The 24877-nt window shown below is 40.7% G+C and overlaps 1 protein-coding gene across 10 annotated transcripts in view; it reads left to right on the plus strand.

Moving 5' to 3' along the window:
• The window catches only part of PIKFYVE (phosphoinositide kinase, FYVE-type zinc finger containing), an 84209-nt gene that overhangs the window by 32790 nt on the left and 26542 nt on the right, over positions 1 to 24877 (plus strand). For 6 of the 10 annotated variants that reach the window (XM_058549733.1, XM_058549725.1, XM_058549727.1 and 3 more), the window contains 14 exons: positions 443 to 554; positions 1508 to 1655; positions 2180 to 2347; positions 9041 to 9100; positions 10697 to 10826; positions 11257 to 11437; positions 12404 to 12478; positions 14891 to 14998; positions 18313 to 18453; positions 19138 to 19264; positions 19496 to 20655; positions 22562 to 22662; positions 23832 to 23903; positions 24567 to 24738. In XM_058549733.1, the coding sequence (XP_058405716.1) occupies positions 443 to 554; positions 1508 to 1655; positions 2180 to 2347; positions 9041 to 9100; positions 10697 to 10826; positions 11257 to 11437; positions 12404 to 12478; positions 14891 to 14998; positions 18313 to 18453; positions 19138 to 19264; positions 19496 to 20655; positions 22562 to 22662; positions 23832 to 23903; positions 24567 to 24738 (2755 nt within the window). Of the gene's footprint in view, positions 1 to 442; positions 555 to 1507; positions 1656 to 2179; positions 2348 to 9040; positions 9101 to 10696; positions 10827 to 11256; positions 11438 to 12403; positions 12479 to 14875; positions 14999 to 18312; positions 18454 to 19137; positions 19265 to 19495; positions 20656 to 22561; positions 22663 to 23831; positions 23904 to 24566; positions 24739 to 24877 lie in introns of those variants that run through there. The other 4 variants (XM_058549728.1, XM_058549731.1, XM_058549732.1 and 1 more) reach the window with 4 other exon arrangements.

Raw genomic sequence — 24877 nt, forward strand, 5'->3', positions numbered from 1 at the left:
AAATGCAATGTGCTAGTAAGTGTGTTTCATGTGATACACACGTACCTTTTATATCTGTATCCGTACTGTTGAGTGTTGTCTTCTCGTCAAGACTGTAAGCTCCTTGGGGGCAGGAGCCGCACTCTTCTCAAGAGTGTTTTCACTCCTCCAGGGGGCACCAGGGGTCAGTACACGTGCATCGAGTATCTGATGAAACGCTTGTTGTAATTAAAGTTAGGTTTCTTTAGGACTGCCTCACCAGTAGGTTCTCCTTTACTGTGGGGCCTGGGAGAATCTTTTAATTTAGCTTCAAGTCTCTCTTGCTTTATCCCTCACCTATCCAAGGACCATTTGAAATTCCAACTCTGATTAGAAGGGAAAAAAATTCGGTTTGTGTCTTATTTTCTACCTGTAAAATTATTGACTGACTTTAAAAGTTTCGTTTTTGTTGGTCTTGATTCAGGGCTCAAGCTATAGCGATTGGACAAGCGATGGTGGACGGACGGTGGCTGGACTGTGTCAGCCACCATGACCAGCTCTTCCGGGACGAGTATGCACTCTACAGACCCCTGCAGGTAGTGCCCAGCGCCACCGCTGCCAGCAGAGAGCAGGCTGGTGTGAAGTCTGTCTTCAGCGGGAATAAAAAGTAGTTGAATTATCCAAAGATACATTTTTCTAGCATGTGTTCCCTGCTGTTTGAGGAAAGTTAAAACGTTTTTACTTGGTAGGTAGCGATGATGAAAAACCTATTGGAATAAAAAAATCCAGTTGGCGTGGCTTTTCTTTAGCTTGGCCTTGTGGTCTTGTAGCTGCTTGTCGTTTACCGTCAGTGGTTTTCAGTTTGACTGTGTCTGTGTTTTTAGGACTAAGAGGAAATACATGTAACAAAATGATTGAAAAGTTGAATGTCACTGCTGAAATAGATTTTTATTCTTTGTCAGTATTAAATTGTATAACAATGATAAAATGATGAATATTCTGTTTTTTTTACTTTAATTAGGGAAGTGAAAATTATTTGAAGACAGAACTTTAAAAAAAGATATACTTTCACTTTTGGTTTATGTTAATTTGATGTATATAATAGTAACACCGTTATGAACTAAAATTGGAAACTCAATGGTTAGAAAAGATGAAGAACTCAAAAGCCTGGTGTGGGGTTATTTGTGAACATCTGACAGGGTTTCCCAGGATGTGTCCTAGCCTTGGCACAAGGTTAGAGGAAATTCTCAGCCATCTTCACTCTCAGGACTAAAGGATGAAATAAAACCCTGTAAAAAATCTGTATATTATGTTTTGTTCATAATGTGCTCCCTAAGCCTGCTGATTAATGAAAATTATAATTTTAAGAGTGGAATTGTCAGCATGATACTAGTTTACTACTTAGTTTCTATTAACTTGCTTATTTTTATATAAATTTATTCAGTGGTTTGCTTTGTAGAAATATTGGACTAGAATTTATTTGTAGTGTGACAGCTCAACATTGTTGCCATTGAGGTCAACTGCTGGGATCCTGTCTTGACCCTTTCAGAGTACAGACTTCTCCGAGACCCCCTCTCCAGACAGTGACTCAGTGAACTCTGTGGAAGGACACTCTGAGCCATCCTGGTTTAAAGACATAAAGTTTGATGACAGTGACACAGAACAGATTGCTGAAGAAGGTGACGATAATTTGACTAGTGAGTTTAACTTCCTAACATTTTAGTTTTTATGAACCATTACTGTGTACATATGATAAAATGAGTGTTTTGTTTGGTTGAAACAATCCTACTTTAAGATTTATGGTTCCAACTAAATGTGAACATCTGCTGGCAATCCTTGTCTTAGATACAGTATTTTCTTAAAAAACCAACTTCGTAGGCTAGTGGTGTTTCCAGATTTTGCTGTAGTCTCTAGTTTGCAGCAGCTTAAAAATAACTGAGCTAATATCGCAGCCGACAACTTTCTCACCTCTTCACTGTGATATCAGACTTTCTCTCTGCAGAACTTCCAATATATTTCTTCATTTAAAAAATTCATCTTATATTTAACTTGTTCAAACTTCATTAAGTCTATACAGAAGTACATGAAAATACTGTATCCATTTTGGTATTGCACATTGGGCTTGTATATTAAAAAAACATTTTTCTCCTTTCCTCCAATACCCTGATGAAACCCATTTTTACTCCCCCCCCATATCTCTTCCCCTCCCCAACACTAAAAGACTCTGCCAGTCCTAGCAAGCGCACGTCAGTCAGCAGTTTCCAGTCCACAGTGGACAGTGACTCAGCTGCCTCCATCAGCTTGAACGTGGAGCTGGACAACGTGAACTTCCACATCAAGAAGCCCTCCAAGTACCCACATGTGTCCCCTCACCCTGCTGACCAGAAAGGTAGGAGGCGGTCACCATCCGGAGTCCAAACACAGGCTTCAGCGTGGGCCTCAGGACCGGACGCCTGCCTGTCCTCTGGCTTCCTCTGTCCCACATGGCTGAGGGTGCTGGGGTGGGCTTTGTTCCACCCTTTCTCATTTTCCCCACACCTCCTCCCTACACTTTTTTTGGCTGGTTCCTTTTATTTCTAGTTTTCTCCCTCAGTACCAGCGCATCCAGTTTAAAGGGTGCAGTCTTTGAAGGAATACATCTGACTGCTCTTCCCTTAGCATAATGTGCAACTTCCAAGGTGGCAGTTCTTCATATTGATGCCATGGATGTTCTGCTCTGTTCGTTTCTCTTTCTTCAGTTAACATTTTAAAGCCTATTTGCTTATGCTATTACCCAGTAGCATAGTATTTCACTACATCTTTTCAGATGCTTTAACTAGATTGGGGGAAAAACTTTCACACATTCCAAAATATCTTTCTACTATAATGTAAAATGCTTATTATGTATATGCTGTATTTATAAAAGAATTTTCTTCTCTAATTAATACAAAATGAATTCATTATTTTTAGCTATCTTATTTGAGCTTTTAGTCTACTGACTCAAAAATAATAATGACCATATTCAAAAGACATTTGATATAAAAGGAAAAATAAACCATTACTAAAATCTAATGTAACAGTACATAAGAAATCAAATGCTTCTTTTTAATGGATGATGAGGTTTAGCTTAGGGCTAAAATTTTAAATTTTAGTGTAGTGCCATTATGTAAAAGTAAATTAGTAAAAAATGCACAAGTAAATAAATGTGGGTTTTCATTATGTTATAGTAACTGAAAAATCATTATTATAAAGAGGAAGCCGTTTATTCCATGATTTCACCTGGAGTTTGAATTTTTAACATTTAGCTCTCTGAAGTTGAATTGTCTCTGCACTTAGATCTGAAATACTTGCGGAATTCTTTGCTGCTTCCTAGTTTGAGCCTAAAAATATGATCAGAAAAGAGAAGCTTTTGAATTTAAACATCTATGCTAAGATAATTGGAAACAGATTCACATTTCTGCAACAGATTTCTCATAATTGTCAATATTAGCCTTTACAGTCATGTGCCACATAACAACATTTCAGTCAGCGACCGACCACATATTCGACAGTGGTCTCATAGATTAACACCATACAGCCTAGGTGTGGAGTAGGCTATACCATCTAGGTTTGTGTAAGTACTGTAGGGGAGGAAGAAATTTTCTTCTACCCTCTAGGTTCTTCTGGCTGGTCTAAGAATTAAATTGACATTAGACAGATTAACAGGAGAAAAACAAACAAAAGTTTAATAACGTGTATACGTGGGAGAAACCCAGGGAAACCTAGTAACTCACCAAGTGGTCGAAGCCCTCCCCTTAAATACCATCCTCAGCTAAAGACAAAGAAGGTGTTGGGGGTGGGGAGACTCAGGGACTTGAAACGGAAAGAATGAATTCACAAGTAGGTGAAAAGGAGCAAAGGTTTGGAAAACAAGTGTTTGGCCGCAAAGAAATGGAAGAACACAGAGGGGAGCCCAACAAGCAGGCTTTTCTGGTTTCCTCCCTGTCTACCACATAGTTCACATTATGCTAAGGTGATAGCTCGCTTCCTGAGGCAGGTTTCTGGTTTTTTTTTTTTTGTTTTTTTTTAAACCTTTTTTTTTTCAAGTGAGGAAGATTGGCCCTGAGCTGACATCCATGCCCATCTTCCTCTATTTTGTATGTGGGACACTGCCACAGTGTGGCTTGATGAGTGGTGCATAGGTCCGCACCCAGGATCCGAACCCACAAACCTTGGGCCAGGAAAGTGGAGCTCACAAACTTAACCACTATGCCACTGGGCCGGCCCCAAGACAGGCTTTTTTTATTTGAATTCTTTTACAGAGTTAAGAAGGAGATAACAAGAAAAACTTTCTGAGTCTTTTGTTTCTTAAAAATAATCAGCCTAAAATAGTCCCCATGTTAAAGACACACATTTTGGGGTGGTAAATTTTGTTCCCCTTTAGTACGCTCTACGACGTTCACACAACAACGAAATCGCCTAATAACACGTTTCTCAGAACATAGCCCTGTCGTTAAGTGATGGATGACTGTATCACCAAGATGTAGTAACATGGCATTTAAGAGTTATAGTAATAAAAGGGTATCTTATTTAAAAATAGAAATTTAGAGAGTGTGGGAAAAGAGGAGACTTGACTAGTGTTGAACATGGGTAAATACACATCTTTATAGCAATCCTCAAAACAGAAGTTGGAAAAATGGTGGAGAACATTTGGGTGAGTATGAAGGGAAAGTGAAGCAGACGTGACACTCGTGTGAGATGGGCCTGCTATCTGTGGTGCATGGAGGGTACTGGGTGATGCTCTTGTGATGTCAGTTACAGGTGTGGCTGGAGCAGGGTCTGCCACGACAGAGAATAGCTGTTCTCTGGACACACCTGTTGTCAGTTCCATTTTGCTGAGAGTAGAGTGCGAAATACATTTTTGACTTGCTGGTAATTTCACCTCTTGGAAAGTTAAGGAAGTTTTGAAAATCATGAAGAAAGTGGCCTGTCATCATGGAATTCATAATAGCCAGAGATAGACAGTCAGACGTTGACTTCTGGAACCTGACTCATAGTGTCGGGAGAGGGGTGGAGTACAAGGCTTCACCAGGACCTTTTACAGGACAACTGCAAGTTGTGTCTCTAAGAAAAACTAAAGGAGAGGCACCTGCTGCTGAAAATATCATGACTCCTCTGGAGCCTCTGATCTCAACCGTTCAAAAGATCATCCACGAAAGTTGAGAGAGGCAACCTTCATGGAAGGATGAACCTGAAAGAGGGGCCAGCACTTTTAAGAAAAATGACAGGATAGCACAAGTCCAGATTGCACTGAAGGGTGGAGTAAATGCCAAGGATATCTTAGAAAAGATTTTAAAAATTGTGATGCAAAGAAAGAAAGAAAAATTAGGCCAGTTATTTGGGGAAGTCGATATATTAATTGAAGTGTTTTTTTTAGAGGTAATCTTATCCTTTTTTGTCAAGGTAATCTTATAAGGAAAGAACACACCTGGTTAAGAGGAAAGTGAAGTCCAAGATAATGAAGAGATAGAAAATGCCTGGTTGTTTTAAATAAGTCTGTTGCCAAGTTCAGGCAAACTCTATACCAGATTATTAAAAGAATTTGGGGCTGTGATCATGGGTCCAGAGTTTGCTATCTTTGAAGGATTGTGGAGAATAGGAGAGGATCTAGATGACTATAGTCAAAGATGCATTAAAACTCTTTTAAAAGATAGGTTCTTGATGCGACATTGGAAGGTGGAAAAATTGTAGCGAAATTTAATGAAAGAATGTACTGTGGTATCTAGAAAAGGGATTGTCGGTGACTAGGCCCGGCGTGGTTAACTAAAATAAGTTGTACCAAAACAACCCTGTTTCCGTCTTTGATGGTGATGTGAGATGGTGGATCAGGAGACTGATGGATACTGTTGTCTTTAATGTTGATGAGACCTTTGATGGTGTCTCAGTATGGGCACAGGACGGTTTTGCACTTGACGTCTGTTAAAGAGGTGGTTGTAGGCAGTGGTCATGTTTACTTGTTAAGAGCATAGGCTCTGGAGTCTATGAGCCTCTTTATGTAAAAAACACATAAAGAGCTTAGTGTATTTGGCAACCGTGAGAGCTCAGTAATGCCACTATTTTTATAGTACATGGATTTGTAGTCTGTTTAATGGTTGTGCCATATATTGAAAGAGTAATTAATAATTTGATGTCAACAGGAAGGAAAATGGTCCTCGATTATGCTGTAGGGCTTTGTCAGTCTATATTCACTGTTGTTACAACAACTTTTTTGGTCAGCATTTTTGATATTTTTCAGGTTCACAAATCATTAAAATATGAAAGAATAGCTAGCATGTTGGATAAGAGAACTGGAATTTAAAGATATTTATTTTCTTAAGCAGTAGACTGAGACTAACCAGATGAAATCTAACACAATTAAACAGAAAATAATGTAATTTGGCTTAAAAAGTTTCCTGTTACTATGGTGGAGAGAGCCATTCTTAATAGTTTATGTGGTGTTGCCCTTGGGTACCTGGAGTATCTGAAAGAAATGATATTTGTTTGTGCACGGCTGAAGGAGGAGCTGGGAGCAGGGAGTGTTGCTGCTGTGCACTGGCCGTGTCCCTGGTGTCTTAGGCCCACCTTCCAGGCTTGTTGAGGATGGATGCCTACACCAGCTGAGAGGCTAGGTCGGCTTGGTGACATCTAAGTTTCCTTTTAATTCTGAATCTATGAAATGAAAAGTCTAGATCTAGAGCTGTGAAAGGATTGTGAGGAGTGTCAGGAATCTTTGAGCCTACTCAGTAAGCGTGTAGTAGAGGAGGTTCCAGCATTGGAAAGGAGGTAATTATTAGATTGACTCCTAGGTCGTTTGCAACCTTGAGAGGCTATAATTTAAGGATTTGATAAATCCCTTAATAAATGTTCTGGCTTTCACAGTTCTCTCTTGTTAGTTTTTAGCATACTAACAAGAATTATTCTTTTTTATTTTTCTTGTGAAGTTGAAATGCAATAATTTATTTTTTCTGTGTTATGGTTAAGGTGAGCACTGATTACAAGAACGGCAAGATCCTCAGAGTGATCTCGCAATGAAATGAAAGAGTAATAGCCTTCTCCTGCCTCTGGCTCTCGTTCCTCTTAAAATACAAATGGGAATGGGTGGTTTTTATCTCTCCGTTGAAGTTAAAGGTAATAGTTATTAAACCTTTTCTCAGGGATCATCCTCTGTCTTCTAAGGTTGAGGAAATTTGGATTTATAAAATTGGTTGAAGTATCTGTACTTTAAAAAATCTGCCTTTTTACTTCTTATGTAAGCAAACCCCTTATTTGCAGAAACTTGTAAAACTGAGACAGTGTGATCTTCTGGTTTGATTAATTTTTCACTATTGGTCTTAGAGAGTTGTACAATTAAAATATATTTTATTATGTGTTGCAAGCAGGATTCTGAACCGTTCATGGAAGGTCGGTGAGTAGAAGCTAGTGAAGAAAGTGAAAAAGTGGCTTCTACAAGCCTCTAGATCGACTTCCCACTTAAAGGAGAACGTGAGCTATGGGAGCATGTTAAACAGCACCAAGCGGGAACAGTCAGTAAAGTCCAGGGTGTGGGACGCTCCACAGAACGTGTGGCCTGGTTGCTTTCAGAAGTCAATATTCATGAAAAAGAAAAAAGGTAGGAGGTCTGCCTTAGATAGAAGAGAATGAAGAGAACCTTTTTAGATCCAGGTTTGAGGAAGAAAAACATTTATTAAAGCATTTTGGGGACAGTTAGATAAATTTGAATGTGTATGAATTTGATGATCTATTAAGACATTGTCAGTTTCTTAAGTATGTAAATGGTGTTGTGGCTGTGAGAAGAACGCCCATGTTTTTAAGAGAGGCATTCTGAAGTGTTAGCAGTAAAGTGTCATGAGGCGTGTAACTTCAAATGGGCAGGAAAAAAGCATACGTGTATGTAGAGAGAAATCAGATATAGCAAGTCGTTAACAATGTTGAATCTAGGTGGACGGTGTACAGGATTTTCTGTATGTTTGAATTTTTTCCTAGTGAAATGGGGACAGTCCATTACTTCTGGAATTTTTATGTGTATCTACTTAAGCTTTGTGTGAAGTGTAAGGCTTGTAAAGCCCGGGCGTTAGTTGAAGGAGCCGGGACTGGCATCTCTCATTCTGTGAGGGAGGGTGGAAGTGAAGGGTAGCATGTGATTGTGTTGTATTTGGCATGGCACACTTAAAGTTTTGAAGTAAAGTTTTTTCTGTGCTTTCTTGTTCGAAGGATGAGCGTATTGGCTTATAAACACATTGACGTTTGAAGCCCCTTTGTTTATAAATGAAATCTACTTGGAAAGAATTTTGTGGAGAACCTTTACCTTAAAGGGCTTAAAGTGCATTGTGGTTTAATTTGCATGGTAGAAAGAACCCACTTGAGCTGCGCTTGGTCACAGACCTAGAGAAAAGTTCCTGGGGAAGTAAAGAATGAGTTTCACTTGTAAGAAAAATATTTAATATTCTAAAAGTTTTAAAAGGACACATTCTGAGTGTGTTCAGCAGTTATCTTATGGCAACAATTTGGCAGTGTTTGGTTAGAATTTTTGAAAAACTAAAACTCTAATTCAAAAACTGATAAAAATCCCGATGAGTTACATTTTTATTCCCTGCCAGTGTCACTTTTGTATTAATTTGTTTTATAGCTTATATTCTGAAATAAACCCTATATTGTTTTATCAGGTGGCTTCACTATCTGTGAACTCTTCTGTATAGACAAAGTCATTATTTGCTAAATAATACAGTTATACAGGAGAAAAATAGTGTAACTTTTTAGGCTTGTCATGCAAACTACTGAAGACCTCAATTGTCATAAACCAGTTCAGTTTTGATAAGGGAAAAATGATCGGTTAAAGATTATCTGACATTACTGTTTCAGGGTTCTGTTGAGTTATTAATGTAAGTCTGTTACGTTTAGCATGAAGTGTGCGGAACAAGTGTAAACAGGCATTTTAGGCTGAAGCTTTCTTGAATTGGCCGAGCAGTGATGGGTGTAGTCTGAGTTAATACTCTGTGTGTGGGTGTGTTCTCTGTGTAATTATACTGCAGGTCACAGTCATAAGTTTCCTTTCCTTCCTCCTCTCTGCTCTCTCCCTGGTATGCAGAGTACTTGATTACTGACAACGGAGGACAGCAGCTCTCGATAAGTGACGCCTTCATCAAAGGTAATTTTATCAAAAGCTGTACCTGGGATGGTGTCTCTTTTGTACATGGGGATATGCTTAGGGCCTAACACATTGATTGGTGCGGAATGGGTACTAAAGATGCTAGTATCATGGGAACACCGTTTTTAGTATGTGTAGTAACTCTGAGAATGTTGGAAACCAAGAGTATAAACTTGGACTTGGTTTGAGAGAAGAATGTCTCTGATCTGAAAAGTAGTTGTTTAAAATCTTTTAAATAGAATTTGAATTTTATTCTTTTAAAGGCATAAATAGTTTATGCTTTCCCATATCATGAAATAATATTAAGTATTGATATGCATATCATCATGGATTGTTGAACTTGTCAAAAAAGCTCACAGGCAGATCTCATCCAATTAGGATGCTGCTTGCCTTGTGGAGGTGAGAAGAGGGATAGGCAGAAGGGGATAAAGAACTAACTTTGTTGATCCATTTCTTGGCGACAGAAGAATACAAACCTTTTCTTACCCCTTCCTACTTAGGTTAGGATACAGTAAAGACGTTCTTAATTAGTCCATGAGACTCTGTGGCTTAGACCTCAGATAATGGGAGAGTTTCCAATGAAAGAGAACAGGTCGGGCAAGCTGGTATAAGGGAGGCCACTTGCAGCTGATCTCATAACTTAGCAGTGTTTCTAAATTTACCTCCGAGCACCTAGTTCAGCTAGAAGTTTGTAGACCAGCCATTCACATAACTGAAATGTGCAGTTGTTGAAACTGCCATGTCACGGACACATGCCTCACTGTCGTCTGCTGGACTGATGGTTGATTTGCTTTAAGAGGGGAAAGATTAGAGAATTTTTGTAAGCATTTCCTACCTGTTTTCTTTCCGTTCAATCACATTTTCAGCAGTTGTTTAGTGAGCATCTTTTTTTGCAAAGCATTTAATATTATCTATTAATTTTTTGTCTTGATCCATTTTTATTCTTTCTAAAAATTTAAGGATTTTACAAAATTTTATGTAAATTGTTATTTATCGTGTTTGAATATTTCTTTATAGTTTATTTTTGGGTCTGACTTAGAACTAAGTTTTGTTAAAAAAAAAGCCTTTGTTCCAGTGTTGAAAAAGAAACACCATTAAGGATTGTCTGAACAGACTTCTACACTGTTTGAGATGTGGCAGAACTGAGCTTTTCTCTGAAGTTCAGTGCCCACACCGTCACATGTTGTTCTGTCAGCGTTCAGATTTCTGTGCAATGCAGTTTTCAGTTGTGATTTTATACGGAAAATTAACCCCCTCCTTTGTTAGTCCCCAAATAAATGAAAAAACAGTGTAAAAATCTCGTTTTAGTTCGCTTTTCAGAAGCTGTATTTATAATTATTGGCTTGAGAGTCCTAGTTGCTTATGTAGATAAATTTGCTTTTCACAGTTCTGTCTCTGATTTTGGCTGTTGGGACTATTCGTGATCTAATTCAGGCTTCCTTTATTTATGTATTTATCCATGTCCCTGTCTTTTTACACCAACAATTTGAGTTGGCCAACCTAAAAAATTTAAAAAGGGAAATCGGCAATTTCTAAATCTATGAATAGAAAGTATACAACACGACAATGAAGTATAATTTCTTATTTTATACTTAGAATCCTTGTTTAATCGTCGAGTTGAGGAGAAGTCTAAAGAGCTGCCTTTCACGCCCTTGGGCTGGCACCATAACAGCCTGGAGCTGCTGCGGGAGGAGAATGGAGAGAAGCAGGCCATGGAGAGGCTGCTGTAAGACAGGGGCGTTTGGATGTGATTTTATATGTTTGTAATATTCAGTGACTGGATAGGCATATGCATAATTCTTCTTCCTTATAAAGTCAAAAATACTAAGATTACTTAGGAAGTAAAGCCTGTTCTGATGAAATTTCTTATAAAACAAGAGAGTCCTAATCTGTACTTATCTGTCCCCATTGTAATTTATGTGCTAAAATTGCATTGCATTAAAGGGGTCAGCTTAATTGAAGATATTTGCAGATTTCATTTATGTGCAGAATCATTACGGTGCTGAAATACTGAAAGAATAAATTTGACCTAGAAGATTTATCTGTGAGCCATAATTCATATGCTTATTTCTTTGTAGACTGCTTGTTGCATCTTCAGAATTATTGTCTCTGGCAGTATTAACTATGCAAACTTCTTCCTTGCAACATTTTTGTAGTTCAGCTAATCATAACCACATGATGGCACTGCTCCAACAGTTGCTCCATAGTGAGTCATTGTCACCATCTTGGAGGGACGTCATCGTATCACTGGTCTGCCAGGTCGTTCAGACAGTCCGACCTGATGTCAAGAACCGGGATGACGACATGGACATCCGTCAGTTTGTCCACATCAAAAAAGTGAGCTCTGGTGGCCGGCCCCGTGGCTTAGTGGTTAAGTGCACGAGCTCCACTACTGGCGGGCCAGGTTCGGATCCCGGGTGCGCACGGACGCACCGCTTTTCCGGCCATGCTGAGGCCGCGTCCCACATACAGCAACTAGAAGGATGTGCAACTATGACATACAACTATCTACTGGGGCTTTGGGGGGAAAAAAATGAGGAGGATTGGCAATAGATGTTAGCTCAGGGTCAGCCTTCCTCAGCAAAAAGAGGAGGATTGACACGGATGTTAGCTCAGGGCTGATCTTGCTCACCAAAAAAAAAAAAAAAAGTGAGCTCTGCTAATGCTTCCCTAATGCTGGGAGCTGACGAGGGGGGGCTGGGAGTACTTTGCTGCTTAATGGTGATCTAAGAGAGTCATTACTGCGAGGGTGCTAGGTGAGGGTGCTAGGTGAGGAGGGGAGGTTTTTCTCTTGCTGTTTGTTAGCAGTGCACTTAGGAGTCATGGAAGCCACTCGTAGGAAGTGAGAGGTGAATGGAAGGGGTGAGTTGGTGGGGAATGAATTGGAAACCCAAACAAATACAGTTTCTTCCTTTCCTGCTTCCTCTTTTTGACACGTCGTCTGTGGGAAGGCCTGTTCCCACAGATGACTGTGCCTGTTCTGAGGAAAAGCAGTGGGTAGTTGCTTTATTTACTGCAATGGAATCTTGTATATGTTTTTTGCCTGTGATATTTAACTTAATAGTGGTTTGTTTGGTCACGTGAGTTTATTAGAGTACCAGATGGTATGTTAGAGAGTGAGAGGTGTGAAGATAGACAGTCTTGACCATTGATTATTGATGGGAAGGAAGACCTGTATTGTGAAACTCGTGGTTCTTATTTGATTACATAATAGTTAACATAAAAAAATGGAAAGAAATAATAGCATCCATCTGACTGGATTCTAAGGATGTATCACTGAATTTTATTTTCTTATTTCGTCAGATCCCAGGTGGAAAGAAGTTTGATTCTATGGTTGTCAGTGGGTTTGTTTGTACCAAGAATATTGCACATAAAAAGGTAATGTGATTCGCTTCAACAGTGCAGTCTGGCAAACTGTGACCGTGTGTTAAGCCAATAATTGGGGTATCCTGATCGTGGAAGAAAAGGAGAATGGGCGTTGAGGGGCAACTGGCAGCGTCTGCCATAGGGTGAAAGTTCGGAGGCTCTGGGAGGGTCTCCCAGAGCTGATGATGATTGGGATTTGATGATGGGAATTTGTCAGACAGAAGAAGAAAGAGGGAGGGAGGGTCAGGCTTCTAGACCAACATATGATACGGCACTGGTAGCATTTCTCCCCTGACCCTGCCACATTTCAGGGAGACAGGGTTTCCCCAACAGACTGGAGTCCTTCCAGAGGGCTAGTCTTTTACAACTCTGTTCTTTCTTCTAGGGCTGAGCCCAGAACTGTCACTGGTATTCTGTTATCTTCTCACCTTCTGTCTATCTCTGCCTTCAGTCCTGAGACCTCTTTGTAGCACTGACACAAAGGAGTGGGGTGAAATAACCTGTCATATTAAGGAAGGTCTGAGATCCTAAGGTGCAGGATGGGAAATGGCAGGAGATGAGGCTGGAGGAAGTAGGCAAAGGCTTTGTACCCCATTAAGGGTCTTGGTCTTGATTCTGAAGGCTATTGATTCTCCAAGTGCAGTGTACATCAGGATCACCTGTGGGCCTTGTTAAACATGCAGATTCCGGGGTCAGCCACTAGAGACTCATTGAGGAGGCTTGGGAGCATGGGGGGTGGGGGAGGGTGGGACTGCTATGAAAGTAGCCACTCTGGGGGTTTCCAGTGTCGTTTGCTCGCCCTCTGTTTTGAGAATCCATTGATCTAGAGCAGTGACTCAAACCTTGCTATGCTTCAGAATCACTAGGGGAACTTACTGAAAATAGAGGTATCCTAGCCCCACGTCTGGGGATGCTGATCTGGTTGTAGCAAGAGCTCACAGATTTCTAGCCTGAGGGACTAGATGGATGAACTACAGTCTTGTTTGCACTCTTTTCTAAGTGGAGACTAATAATACTTTTTTTGTAAGACATTAAGCCTCCTGAAAATTGTTAGTGACCACATAAAGTGTGCTTGGATTTGCTATTATTTCATAGCAATGATGCAAAGTTAGTATTTCTACAGAGTCTTACGAAAACAGCATATTACCCATCAAAGTAGTGCTTTAAACCAAATTAAGTGATCTTTGTTTGAATTAGGAGGTAAATACGTTGTGCTCGTCTCTGGAACTGAACGTTGTTTGTGGGTGTGGTAGAAACACATGTGTGAATGACTGTCTTGCCCAGCTGACTGTGTTTAGAGATAGTCTTTAATGTGTGGTTGCTAAAAGAGCCCTGGATGTCGTTCCTCAGCTGGTGTGTCCCTGTTCTCAGGACCATTTGCCGGCTTGAGTTCTGTAAGCTTGGTTGGGGTCTGAAACCTCGACTGTGGGAGTCAGGCTCCTGGGCCTGTGGCTTTAGTTGCGTGGTCAGCGTATATTGTTTGAGTCTCCGTTTCTGGAGGTGCTTTAAAGTTAGCTTTTTTAACTTCTTATTACCTGATTTGGCTTGCCAATTTACGACTTCTTGGAAATTTATTCTGTTAGAAATATATTTAGGAAGTGTTTTAATTCTTTTTTCCCTCCTCTACCCTTCTTTAATTTTTAAATGGTTAAATTATGCTTTCTGAGTTGCTGACCTCTGAGAGTTTGTGAAATAGTCCCTTTCCCTTCTGCCTAGGACTTGATATCTCTTCTTGCAACATTAGAAATAAAAAAATAGAATAAAGAGGACCAAGCCAGGTGGTCTAGTGGTTAAGATCTGGTGCTCTCACCTCATGGCCTGGGTTCGTGTCCGGGTCTGGGAACCATAGCACCCGTCTGTTGGTTGTCATCCTGTGGCGGCTGCGTGTTGCTGTGATGCTGAAAGCTATGCCACCGGGATTTCAAATACCAACAGGGTCACCCATGGTGGACAGGTTTCATCAGAGTCTTCCAGACTCAGACAGACTCGGAAGAAGGACGTGGGGCCACCCACTTCCAGAAAAATTGGCCGTGTAAAATTGGTGAATAGCAATGGAGCATTGTCTGATATAGCACCAGAAGGTGAGAGGATGGGCAAACAGACCAAGCAGGGTTCCGCTCCGCTGTACACAGGGTTGCTAGGAGTTGGAATCAACTCAATGGCGCTAACAACAAATAGAGGACTAGATTAAAATAGCATTAGTGAAACAAAGCCAATTTTTGAAGAATTTTGCATTGCTCTGAACTAATTATTTGCTTTGAAAAATATAAGAGAATACCACAAGATAACTAAATAAGACTATTTTAATACTAATATAATGAGAATATCTAAGAGGAATTATGAATAGTATGAATTTAAAGTTATTTTTAAAGGATGTCTATAAAGTGCAAACTTTAAAGTCTTTAACAGACTGTTTTTTTGTAGATGAATTCTTGCATTAAAAACCCCAGGATTCTTCTGTTGAAGTGTTCCGTTGAGTATCTCTACAGAGAAGAAACTAAGTTTACCTGCATTGACCCCATCGTGCTTCAGGTAAGACCTTCTTACCGAAACAGTAATCTGGAGGGATTATTTGTGTATTGTAATGCTTGCAAACTCTTAATTAGCATAACGCATTCCAGCTGATTAAATTGAACAAGCTAAGAAATTTGTTTCATTTAAGAAATTTATTATAAAAGATATTTTTATGTGTTATACTTTAGAAGCTTACCAAAGCCTCATTCACTCCTTATTTTAGAGTTTCAAAGTGTTAAAGGAAACACATGGGGCTGGCCCTGTGGCTTAGTGGTTAAGTGCTCGAGCTCCGCTACTGGCGGCCCAGGTTCGGATCACGGGCGCGCATTGACGCACCGCTTCTCCGGCCATGCTGACGCCTAGTCCCACATACAGCAACTAGAAGGATGTGCACCTATGACACACAACTATCTACTGGGGCTTTGGGGAAAAAAAAAAGGAGGAGGATTGGCAATAGATGTTAGCTCAGAGCCGGTCTTCCTCAGCAAAAAGAGGAGGATTAGCACGGATGTTAGCTCAGGGCTGATCTTCCTCACAAAAAAAAAAAAAAAAAAAGGGAAACACATGACTTTTTGGGACTATATGGAAGAAAAAGTGAAAATCCAAACCCTGGTTTCTTTTCCTGCTTGGGTCATTGATTGACTTTAAGGATTTCTCTAACTTGTCAGGTTCCTAGTGGTAGCACCCAGTTTTTAATGCAGTTTATTCTACTAAAACACATGTTTCTAGAACAACAATGAGCTTATACACAGTGGGTAAATAGGAATAATGTCAGATGGAAGTTACGTTGGTTTCCATGTGGTTTTTCTTAAGTAAGGGGCCCAGAATAGCTGCAGTAGGATTATAACTCTCAGCTGGAAAGAGAAACAGTGTCAGCTCTGCTGCTACACAGGCGGGAACCCTTTTGGCTCTATTTTAAGAAATTAAACATGAGCTCCTGCTGGAAGGGCTCTCCCCGCAGCGAGATGGGCCCCGGCCTGGGAGGGACGGCTCTGCCAGCCGCACTGCTCAGAGCTCCGTTTCCAGCTGGACTATGGTAGTTCTTTTTTACCTTTTACGTTTCCCTTGAAGCCGCCTCCAGCTCTGCTGAGCTGCCTGTCTGGGCTGTCCAAGTTCTCTCTCAAGGTACCAATTTTTGTTTTTGTTAGTGCTCTGGATATGAAGCTGCATAGGTTTTAAGTTTTCTGCCCCAACCCCTTTTATCCTGTTAAGTGCTGTTAATTTTAATTTGCGGTTGTTCAAAATGGGAGGTTTTCAGGAGTGTATATATTGTATTATAGCAGGAACCCTTATACCTGGTTCCAGAAGCATTTAGGAAAAGCATCACTTGAAAATGCAGAGGTGACAGGCGCATTTTTCCCAGAGTGGTGGGAGCAGTAAGTCTGTCCTGGATTCAGACGCCCACGGAAGAACGGCGCGATCATGAAGGCACAGTGCTTGATGAAAGTGCTCTGTTGCTTCATGAACTCTGTTTTTTTGGGGCTGTTTCCTCTTTGAAATTCAACTACGTATCAGTAAAAATGAGGGGTTTTGACTGGATCTAGACCATTCTTTGTACCTCTGATTTACTGTGACTTTTCAGTGCAGAACTGAAATAAGAAATAAGGGGAAACAGTTATTGTATCTAAGATACTTTGATGCTGGGGGTTTCCTTGATATCCCAGAATGTTAGCAGAAGACTTTCATGGGATTAGATCACACACGTTGATTGTAAGACACATCCTGATTGCAGAGATGTTAAAATGTGTAAAATTATATGTCTTGGAATTGGTGAACTGCGTAATTGAAATCCACATATTTATTTATAAAAAGTTATACCTAAATTTATCCACTTTATTTTAACTCCATTCTTGCAGTCAAGTCCACAGACTAAAGTCTTTTCATGGTAGAGAAGTGTGCTCTGGGCAGATATGTACTTAAGAAACATGATTTAATTCCTATAACCTAAAGCATCTTGTTCACCAGTGCTTTAAACATCGTTTTATTATACCTTTACCTCCATATTAAAATTTTTAGTTTGAATTGATAGAAAGCATCAACTTATTTGGATTTTCCTCCTTTTTCTTTGGTGCAGCCAGTGTGGAATAACCAATCAGAGAGGAAGCTGAAAGGTAGAGATAGTCAGAAAAAGGAACATAAGAGGCAGGGCAAGGAGACATCGGCCAGCTGGGTCTGCTGGTCTGCGGCTGCTCCGTCCCTGCTTGTGGCCTGCCTCCTCGTCCTCTTCCTTGCTGAGCCTGGCCCAGGCCTCCTTTTAACATGGTGCTTCACGTCCAATCATGATAGTTGATTGGAGCTGGAACTGAGAGGAAATGTGTTTGTCATCTCTGTTCCTGAGGCCGGAAACTTGAAAAGAATCAACTTATTCTAGTTATACTTTATGGGAGCTGCACAAATAAAATAATTTTAAATGCCATTAAATTACAATTTAGTAAGCAGAGTAGGAAATTAACACATTTCAGGAAAAAAAATTCCATTTTGTTAATAATGGGAGAATTTGAAAATGTACAGTTTCTATCAGTAAAACAGAGAAAGGTGAGAAGAAATAAACTTGGTGACAGGGCAGGTTCACTGCAGGGCGTGGGCTCATCCGTGGCAGGTGGCACTGGCTGTGACCGCGACCTTTGGATGTGTGGAGCAGAAGTGACACGCACACTCACACGCTAGGTCATCCTGTCTGAGCCCAGAACTTAGGAAGCAGTTAATGAGTTGTGTTGTTTAAACTCTGGTGCTGTTTACAATATTCTTTTGCTTTGAAAATAAGCCTTCGTCATGAAATTGTGTTAAGCATTATGTTTTAATTTTTAACTACAGCTGTTCTAGGTAGAATGTGATCTGTTGGGAGATTGAAATGAGGAAGTAGCTGAAATGGCGTCTGTGAGAGAGTTATTTATTAAATGCCCAGAAGAGAGACTCTGGTTGGTTTCAGAATGTAAAGGGGAACCCTAACCATATTAAAAACGCTTAGAATTGCTTTCAATTCGGGAGCTGTGAGGTTAGGGATTTTTTGTTCTTGTTTTCTTTAACCTCTGAGAGCTAGCTAATTAAATTCTTGGCTTATATTATAGGTCGTTAAGAACTGAAAATCTTTCAAAGTAAAATTAGTGAGTCGCAGAATGGAATTTCTCCTGAAACTCTTTTCAGCATAATTAACCGTTTAGAATGATGAGTGATATTCTTGGTTGTATTTGAATTAATTTACTTACAGACTTATTTGTGGACGGAGGAAACTGAGGCTGAGATTGATATTAACAGTCAGACTGTCCTGATATTTTAGTATGCCTAGATCGTGAATTGTAGCAGGTATAATATTTCTGACTTATCTTACTTAGGAAAGGGAATTCTTGAAGAATTATGTTCAGCGAATAGTCGATGTTCGACCCACGTTGGTTCTGGTTGAGAAAACAGTGTCTCGGATTGCCCAGGACATGTTACTGGAGCATGGCATCACTTTGGTCATTAATGTCAAATCAGTAAGTGTTCTTATTTTTCTATTCTATATCATTTTTAAAAATTCACAGCTTTTAAATGTATATGCATGTGTGGTAGATATGCAGGGATCTTTGATTATTTATCTGTTTCTGTGCTGCGCCATATATATTGGAATAGGACAGGAGGCACGGCAGCTATTTCATTATTCAGGCTGGCAGAAAGTGTGGTTAATTATGTAACACTCACCCTAGGTGTTTAAGAGACAAAGGTGTGATAGACATTAGGTAATAAGTAGTATTTGTTGAGCCTTCCTTTGGTTTGGGTAATTGCACAAGCAGCAAGTGTTCTCTGCCTTGAAAAGTTACCCTCTTCAGTAGAGCAGCCAGTTCTAGGAAGCTGTCTTCCGCCCCCATCCCTGCCTCCCAGCGGTGTCTTGTGCCAGTGCCTGATGCTTACATTCTTGTTGATAATGTTGTTAAGATGAGTATGGTTTATTTCAGGGGGCACATTGATTACTAAGTAACTATGTGTAGACTAATCTAGAATCTAGAAAATCTAGGAAAAAAGCTAGAAATCCAGGAAAAAAAGTCAATTATTAAAATTAAGGAAATTCATTGTGAGGGTTATTTTTAAATTTTCCCATTACTTTTTCAGATTAAATTTGCTGAGAATTTTATTCTTTTCTGTCTAATTTTGTAATATACTGCTTTTCTGTGTTTTTCTAGCAAGTTTTAGAACGAATCGGTCGGATGACCCAAGGTGATTTAGTGATGTCGATGGACCAGTTGCTTACAAAGCCCCACCTGGGCACCTGTCACAAATTTTATATGCAGATGTTTCAGCTGCCTAATGGTGAGTGATCTTGCTCGATTCTCCTAAGCCGGGCGCCTACAGGAAGGAGGCAGCTCTTTGGCGCTGCGCTGTTTGCTCCATGGGAGTGTCTGTTAGAAATGGTGAGATGAGAACAGCAACTGTGGTCTTCCTCACTTCAGGGTTTCCTCTTGTAGGTGTTGACAGTGAATTGATTCTGTCTAGACTTCTGGAACGCCACCTAAGTCTTCTTAATTTTCTGTTTATTTGTAGAACAAACCAAGACACTCATGTTTTTTGAAGGCTGTCCACAGCACCTGGGCTGTACAATCAAGCTTAGAGGAGGCTCTGATTATGAGCTGGCTCGAGTTAAGGAGATCCTCGTATTTATGATCTGTGTAGCTTATCATTCTCAACTAGAAATCTCCTTCCTCATGGATGAATTTGCTATGCCTCCTACGTTAACACAAAATCGTTCCTTCCATTCTCTGATTGAGGGACAGGAGGATGAAGGGGCTGCACAAGAGCAGCTCAGTGGAAGTCCCCTCTCCTGGGAGCCTGACGTCCCTCCGGAGCGTCTGCCCTCTGGTGAGAGCAGTTTGCTGGAATCAAGGACTGTGTTTGAGAAGGGTGACCAGGAACTTAAAGGTGTTTCCCAGGATGTCACCTCGGTGAAGCATCAGGAGTATGCCGCAGCAGCCTGCCCGGCGGGCGTCCCCTGTGCTCTCTTTCCGTCGGTCCCAGAATCATTGTTGCCACTGCATGTGGACGACCAACAGGATGCCATAGGCAGTGAGCAGCCAGAGACTGTGCAGCAGACGGATGAGCTGCAGGATGCCAAAAGCCAGATGAGAGCCTTTAGAGACCCTCTGCAGGACGACACTGGATTGTATGTTACTGAGGAAGTTACCTCTTCTGAGGATAAACGGAAGACTTACTCCTTGGCCTTTAAACAGGAATTAAAAGATGTAATCCTCTGTATCTCTCCAGTCATCACATTTCGGGAGCCCTTCCTTTTAACTGAAAAGGGGATGAGATGCTCTCCCCGAGATTATTTCGCAGAGCAGGTTTACTGGTCTCCTCTGCTCAATAAAGACTTCAAAGAAATGGAGAGCAGGCGGAAGAAGCAGCTGCTGAGAGACCTTTCCGGCCTCCAGGGCCTGAACGGAAGTGTTCAGGCCAAGTCCATTCAAGTGCTGCCCTCGCACGAGCTGGTGAGCACCAGGATTGCCGAGCATCTGGGTGACAGCCAGAGCTTGGGCAGAATGCTGGCCGATTATCGGGCCAGAGGAGGGAGAATTCAGCACAACGGTTCAGACCCTTTTGCTCATTCAAGGGATGTGTCAGGTTCTTCAAGTGGCAAATCAGGAAGCAGAACTGAGGGCGACGAAGAGAAAGGGCTGATGCCAAGTGATGCGGTGTGGTCGACAAAGGTGAGCGAGGCCCAGGGTGCTTGTGTCATTGGGAAGGTGTTGAAAAGCTCTGTGGTGGCAGGGGAAGAAGTCAGTGTGACAAATCGGTGCAGACTTATTAACTGTCCTATGCTCTTTTTATTTTAGGTCTGTCAGCTTATATGTTGCTTTAAATGCATGAAGTAGGAGTATAATGTAATGCAGCTGAGTTTGAGGGTTTCGGGCTGAGCTAACAGTAACCTAGGAAGAGCTCTGAGGTAGAGGACGTGGAGCTGCTTAAATTTCTGGCAGGAAGACTTGGATGTGGTGTGTCCTTGATCCTTTTAATGGTAGTGAAGGGGAGAGTGAGAGATGGAAGCTTATTGTAGGACATGGATGTGCTTTTACAAAGTGTTAGATTCATTCATTTATTTATTTATTTTGTGTGTGTGTGTGGGGGGGGGAAGATTAGCCCTGAGCTAACATCCATGCCAATCCTCCTCTTTTTAGCTGGGGATGATTGGCCCTGGGCTAACATCTGTGTCTATCTTCCTCTACTTTATATGGGACGCTGCCACAGCATGGCTTGATGAGTGGTGCATAGGTCCACCTCTGGGATCCTAACCTGCGAACCCCGGGCCACGGAGATGAAGCGCACAAACTTAATGGCTATGCCACCGGGCCTGCCCGTATTTATTTTTTAACATGAAACACTTCACATATTATTTAACTATAACAGTGCCCTTTTTCTTTACTTTTTAAACAGAAGTTGAGGGCAAATTAAGGAAGATCTATTCATGGAGGCATTATTGATAATGGTGGTAATAAAACTAATGAACAAATCCATTTCTAGGTGAGGAAATGCAGTTGTTGAATAAAAAGATGTTCGGTTTCCCTGTTAGGGAAGGCTAAATAATAACGGTCCACCATTTTTTACCTGTGAGATTGGCAAAAAGGAAAGTGATAAGAGCCATGGTTAATGAGCTGTGGAAAAATGCCTATAGTAAATTTTATGTAAATTTATGTTTACATACATTTATGTGAATTTAGAAAAAGTGTTGGGGAGGTCTCTTTAATTTACATGAGCATGTATATACCTTTGATTCAGGATTCCTATTTTATAACCGTTCCTGCAGAGGTAAGCAAGCATTTTATATAAGGATGCTTACATCTTGTAAGAGTGTATGTAAAGGGTGTTTACTGAAACGTTGTTTCTAATGGTTTGCTGTAAAAAAGGGTGAGTGGGATCTCATTTAATGACCCAGATGGAGCCCATGATGTATTTTCAAGAGTTAAAAAGCAAGTTGTGTTTTAATATATGTAGCACCATCCCATTTTTATAAAAACATCACCTCTGTCTCCCTGTGTGGGTGGTGTTGTGTGCATGTGTATAAGCTAGCAAAAAGAGACCCTGGTTTTTAACCATACAGTCAGATTTGTCAATCTGGGAGGCAAGGCGGCCTCAGAGGAGGACAGCCTTCATGAACTTCTTCATATACCTCTGCACTATTTGAATTTCTGCAGAGGGCTGGTGTTACCTTGGTAATGATCAAAAACAGGTATAAAGTGCAAGCAAATAAATACCTTAGAATTTAGATTTCTGGATGTCTCAGACTGATGTTATATCCAGCCATCAGTTCAGACTTTCATATTTAATTAACTATTTACTTCCAAAATAATTTAATGCAGTTTTATAAAAATAAAGAGTATTTAGAAAACAAACTATTTAAAAATCTGTTTGTATTTTTAAGTTTAACTTAAACTTTTTGGATTGTTTTACTTCAAAAACTAACTGCTCTTCTTCCTTGTATGTAGTTTCTTGTAGTTTTAAATCTTGCCCAGAACCCCTGCAGTGGTGGTGGGAGGCTGTGAAGGTCGAGTGGGGTGAGTTGGGTTTGAGCAGCGTGCGTGTGCCGACCGCGGGAGCTCACCCCCCCTTCTCTCCCAGGTGGACTGTCTGAACCCTGTGCACCACCAGCGGCTGTGTGTGCTCTTCAGCAGCTCTTCTGCCCAGTCCAGCAATGCTCCCGGTGCCTGTGTCAGTCCTTGGTAGGGTTCCTTTCCCCCTGCACTGTTGCATTTAAGAGCAGAATTCCAGCTTTTAAAAAAAAATGCAAGTATTAGGATCTGTTTTTAGGTACATGGCATGCTGCTGTCATATATGAATTGATAGTAAATGTGTGGATTAAATGTGAAATTTATGTTTGTTCATGGGTAGAAGTAAATGAGAGTACCTTAAGTAAGAATGAAAAGGATGTGAGGGTTGAAAGGAAATTTGTAATTATAAAAGCAAGAAAGTTGATACATAAAAGCTAGTTTTAAGCATTTTGATGGTAACGTACAATTTAGGCAAGTTTTTCTTTAGGCACCATTTTCATAAAAGCAGTCGGTCTTTTCCCTTAAGTTTTTTCTAAAACTTCTAAGTGGATTGATAGAAACAATTTATAATGTTGTAAATTATTTGTTTCAAATGATAGTCACAAAAGCCTAGTTATTACATAATTTGATTTACCTTTAGTTTTAAAAGTACTATGGAACATAACTGCTGGTTTTTGGAACACTGTTTCCATGACAAAATGTGCCCGTCTTTTAATTTTGAACCCTGGAAACACTTACTCCTCCCAGTGAGATCAGGAGTTTGTCTAGAGTCGGCAGAGCTCTCAAGGCTGACTTGGGGCAGGGGGCCATAGGAATTTTCTCTGGGAGTTGATGGACTCCTGAGGTCAAGGCTTGAGTACAAGGTGGGTTTCAAGAGGGATATAGCCACACTCTCCTATTTGTGGGCATTGGTAAGTTAGAGAATTGGCTGTTGTGGAAGAAGATGAGCTGCTGTTCTCCATGCTCAGTAGTGAGTGGAGTGGAGAGCAGGAGACCGAGTCCCACTGTACGTTGACAGGGCTGAAGGCTTTGTGAAGGAAACGTTTACTTCTTTCTAACTCAGGTCAGGGTTGCTCATTAATGTTATAGTTTATGCATCCTGATTAAACAGTTTCGTAAGACACTGATGGACTGGGAGTGGATAAGATGCTGTAGTGTGGCTAGTCCAAACCCATTTTATCAGATGGGGTAAGACCTGTTCTAGAACAACAAGAATATTACCCGCTTCAGTACTGTCTTATACGCACATCTGACAGGTAATCAGTTTGTAGTCTCATGAAATGTCTTTACTGTGTGGTAATTCTTACGATAGGTTACTGAGAAATGTTTTCTTCTTTTAGGATTGTAACAATGGAATTTTATGGAAAGAATGATCTTACATTAGGAATATTTTTGGAGAGATACTGTTTCAGGTAAGATCAGATTTTCTCCTTATGTTCCATTTATGCTTTTTTGATGTCCAGAATTTCACCCTAAAACATCAGCGTGAGTTGGAGTATTGTTATGTGGCCTTCATGTTCACACCACATGTCAGAGTGGACCATACCAAGAGGTAATCTGTTTAATATCCAACCTGAGGTGCCTTATCCAGCTCATTCCTCAGATCTTTGCCCGTCTAATTACTCTGCCATCCCTAAGACTTTCTTTTAGGATGTCTGTTTTTACAGTGATTCAGACGAGAGGCAAGAGAAGCATAGGACCTCGGTTTAAGTCTTAGTGCTGTCACCTGCCGCTTATACAACAAAGAGTAATAATTTAATCTTTACCACCCCTTGATAGGGAATAACAAGCTCCAGAAATGTCAGAGTTTAAATAGGTAAAACGAGATGGTGTTTAAAAGTCCCCGGCAGATAGAAGGTGCTTAACAAGTGGAAACTGTCCCCATGCTGTAGTTGAAGACAGGGTGTTCAGCTGCATGCTCCGAGCGGTACCAGTGGTACCCTCACAGATGGTCCATTGTTGTTCTTACTCCAGAGAGGGTGCTGTGCTCTCGGCAGTGGTTCTGATCAGCCAGTGTTCATTACACGTGACTCCTGGGTTCCATGGCTAACATGAGGACTTTTGTTTTGTCGAAGGCCTTCTTACCAGTGTCCTAGCATGTTCTGTGATACCCCCATGGTGCATCACATTCGGCGCTTTGTCCACGGCCAAGGCTGTGTGCAGATAATCCTGAAGGAGCTGGATTCTCCAGTACCTGGATATCAACATACAATTCTCACCTATTCCTGGTGCAGAGTCTGCAAACAGGTAAATGTACTCTGTTGCTATAGTATTTCATATAATATCATTTATTTCTTTATTTGTCTAGTTCTTTTTGCTGGGAGAGGGTAGTCTGTATTATTTTGGATTTTGTTATTTGTCATTGGGCTCGTATTTATTTTACCTT

Source organism: Diceros bicornis, chromosome 10 (genome assembly GCF_020826845.1).
Source record: "Diceros bicornis minor isolate mBicDic1 chromosome 10, mDicBic1.mat.cur, whole genome shotgun sequence".
NCBI lineage: Eukaryota > Metazoa > Chordata > Mammalia > Perissodactyla > Rhinocerotidae > Diceros > Diceros bicornis.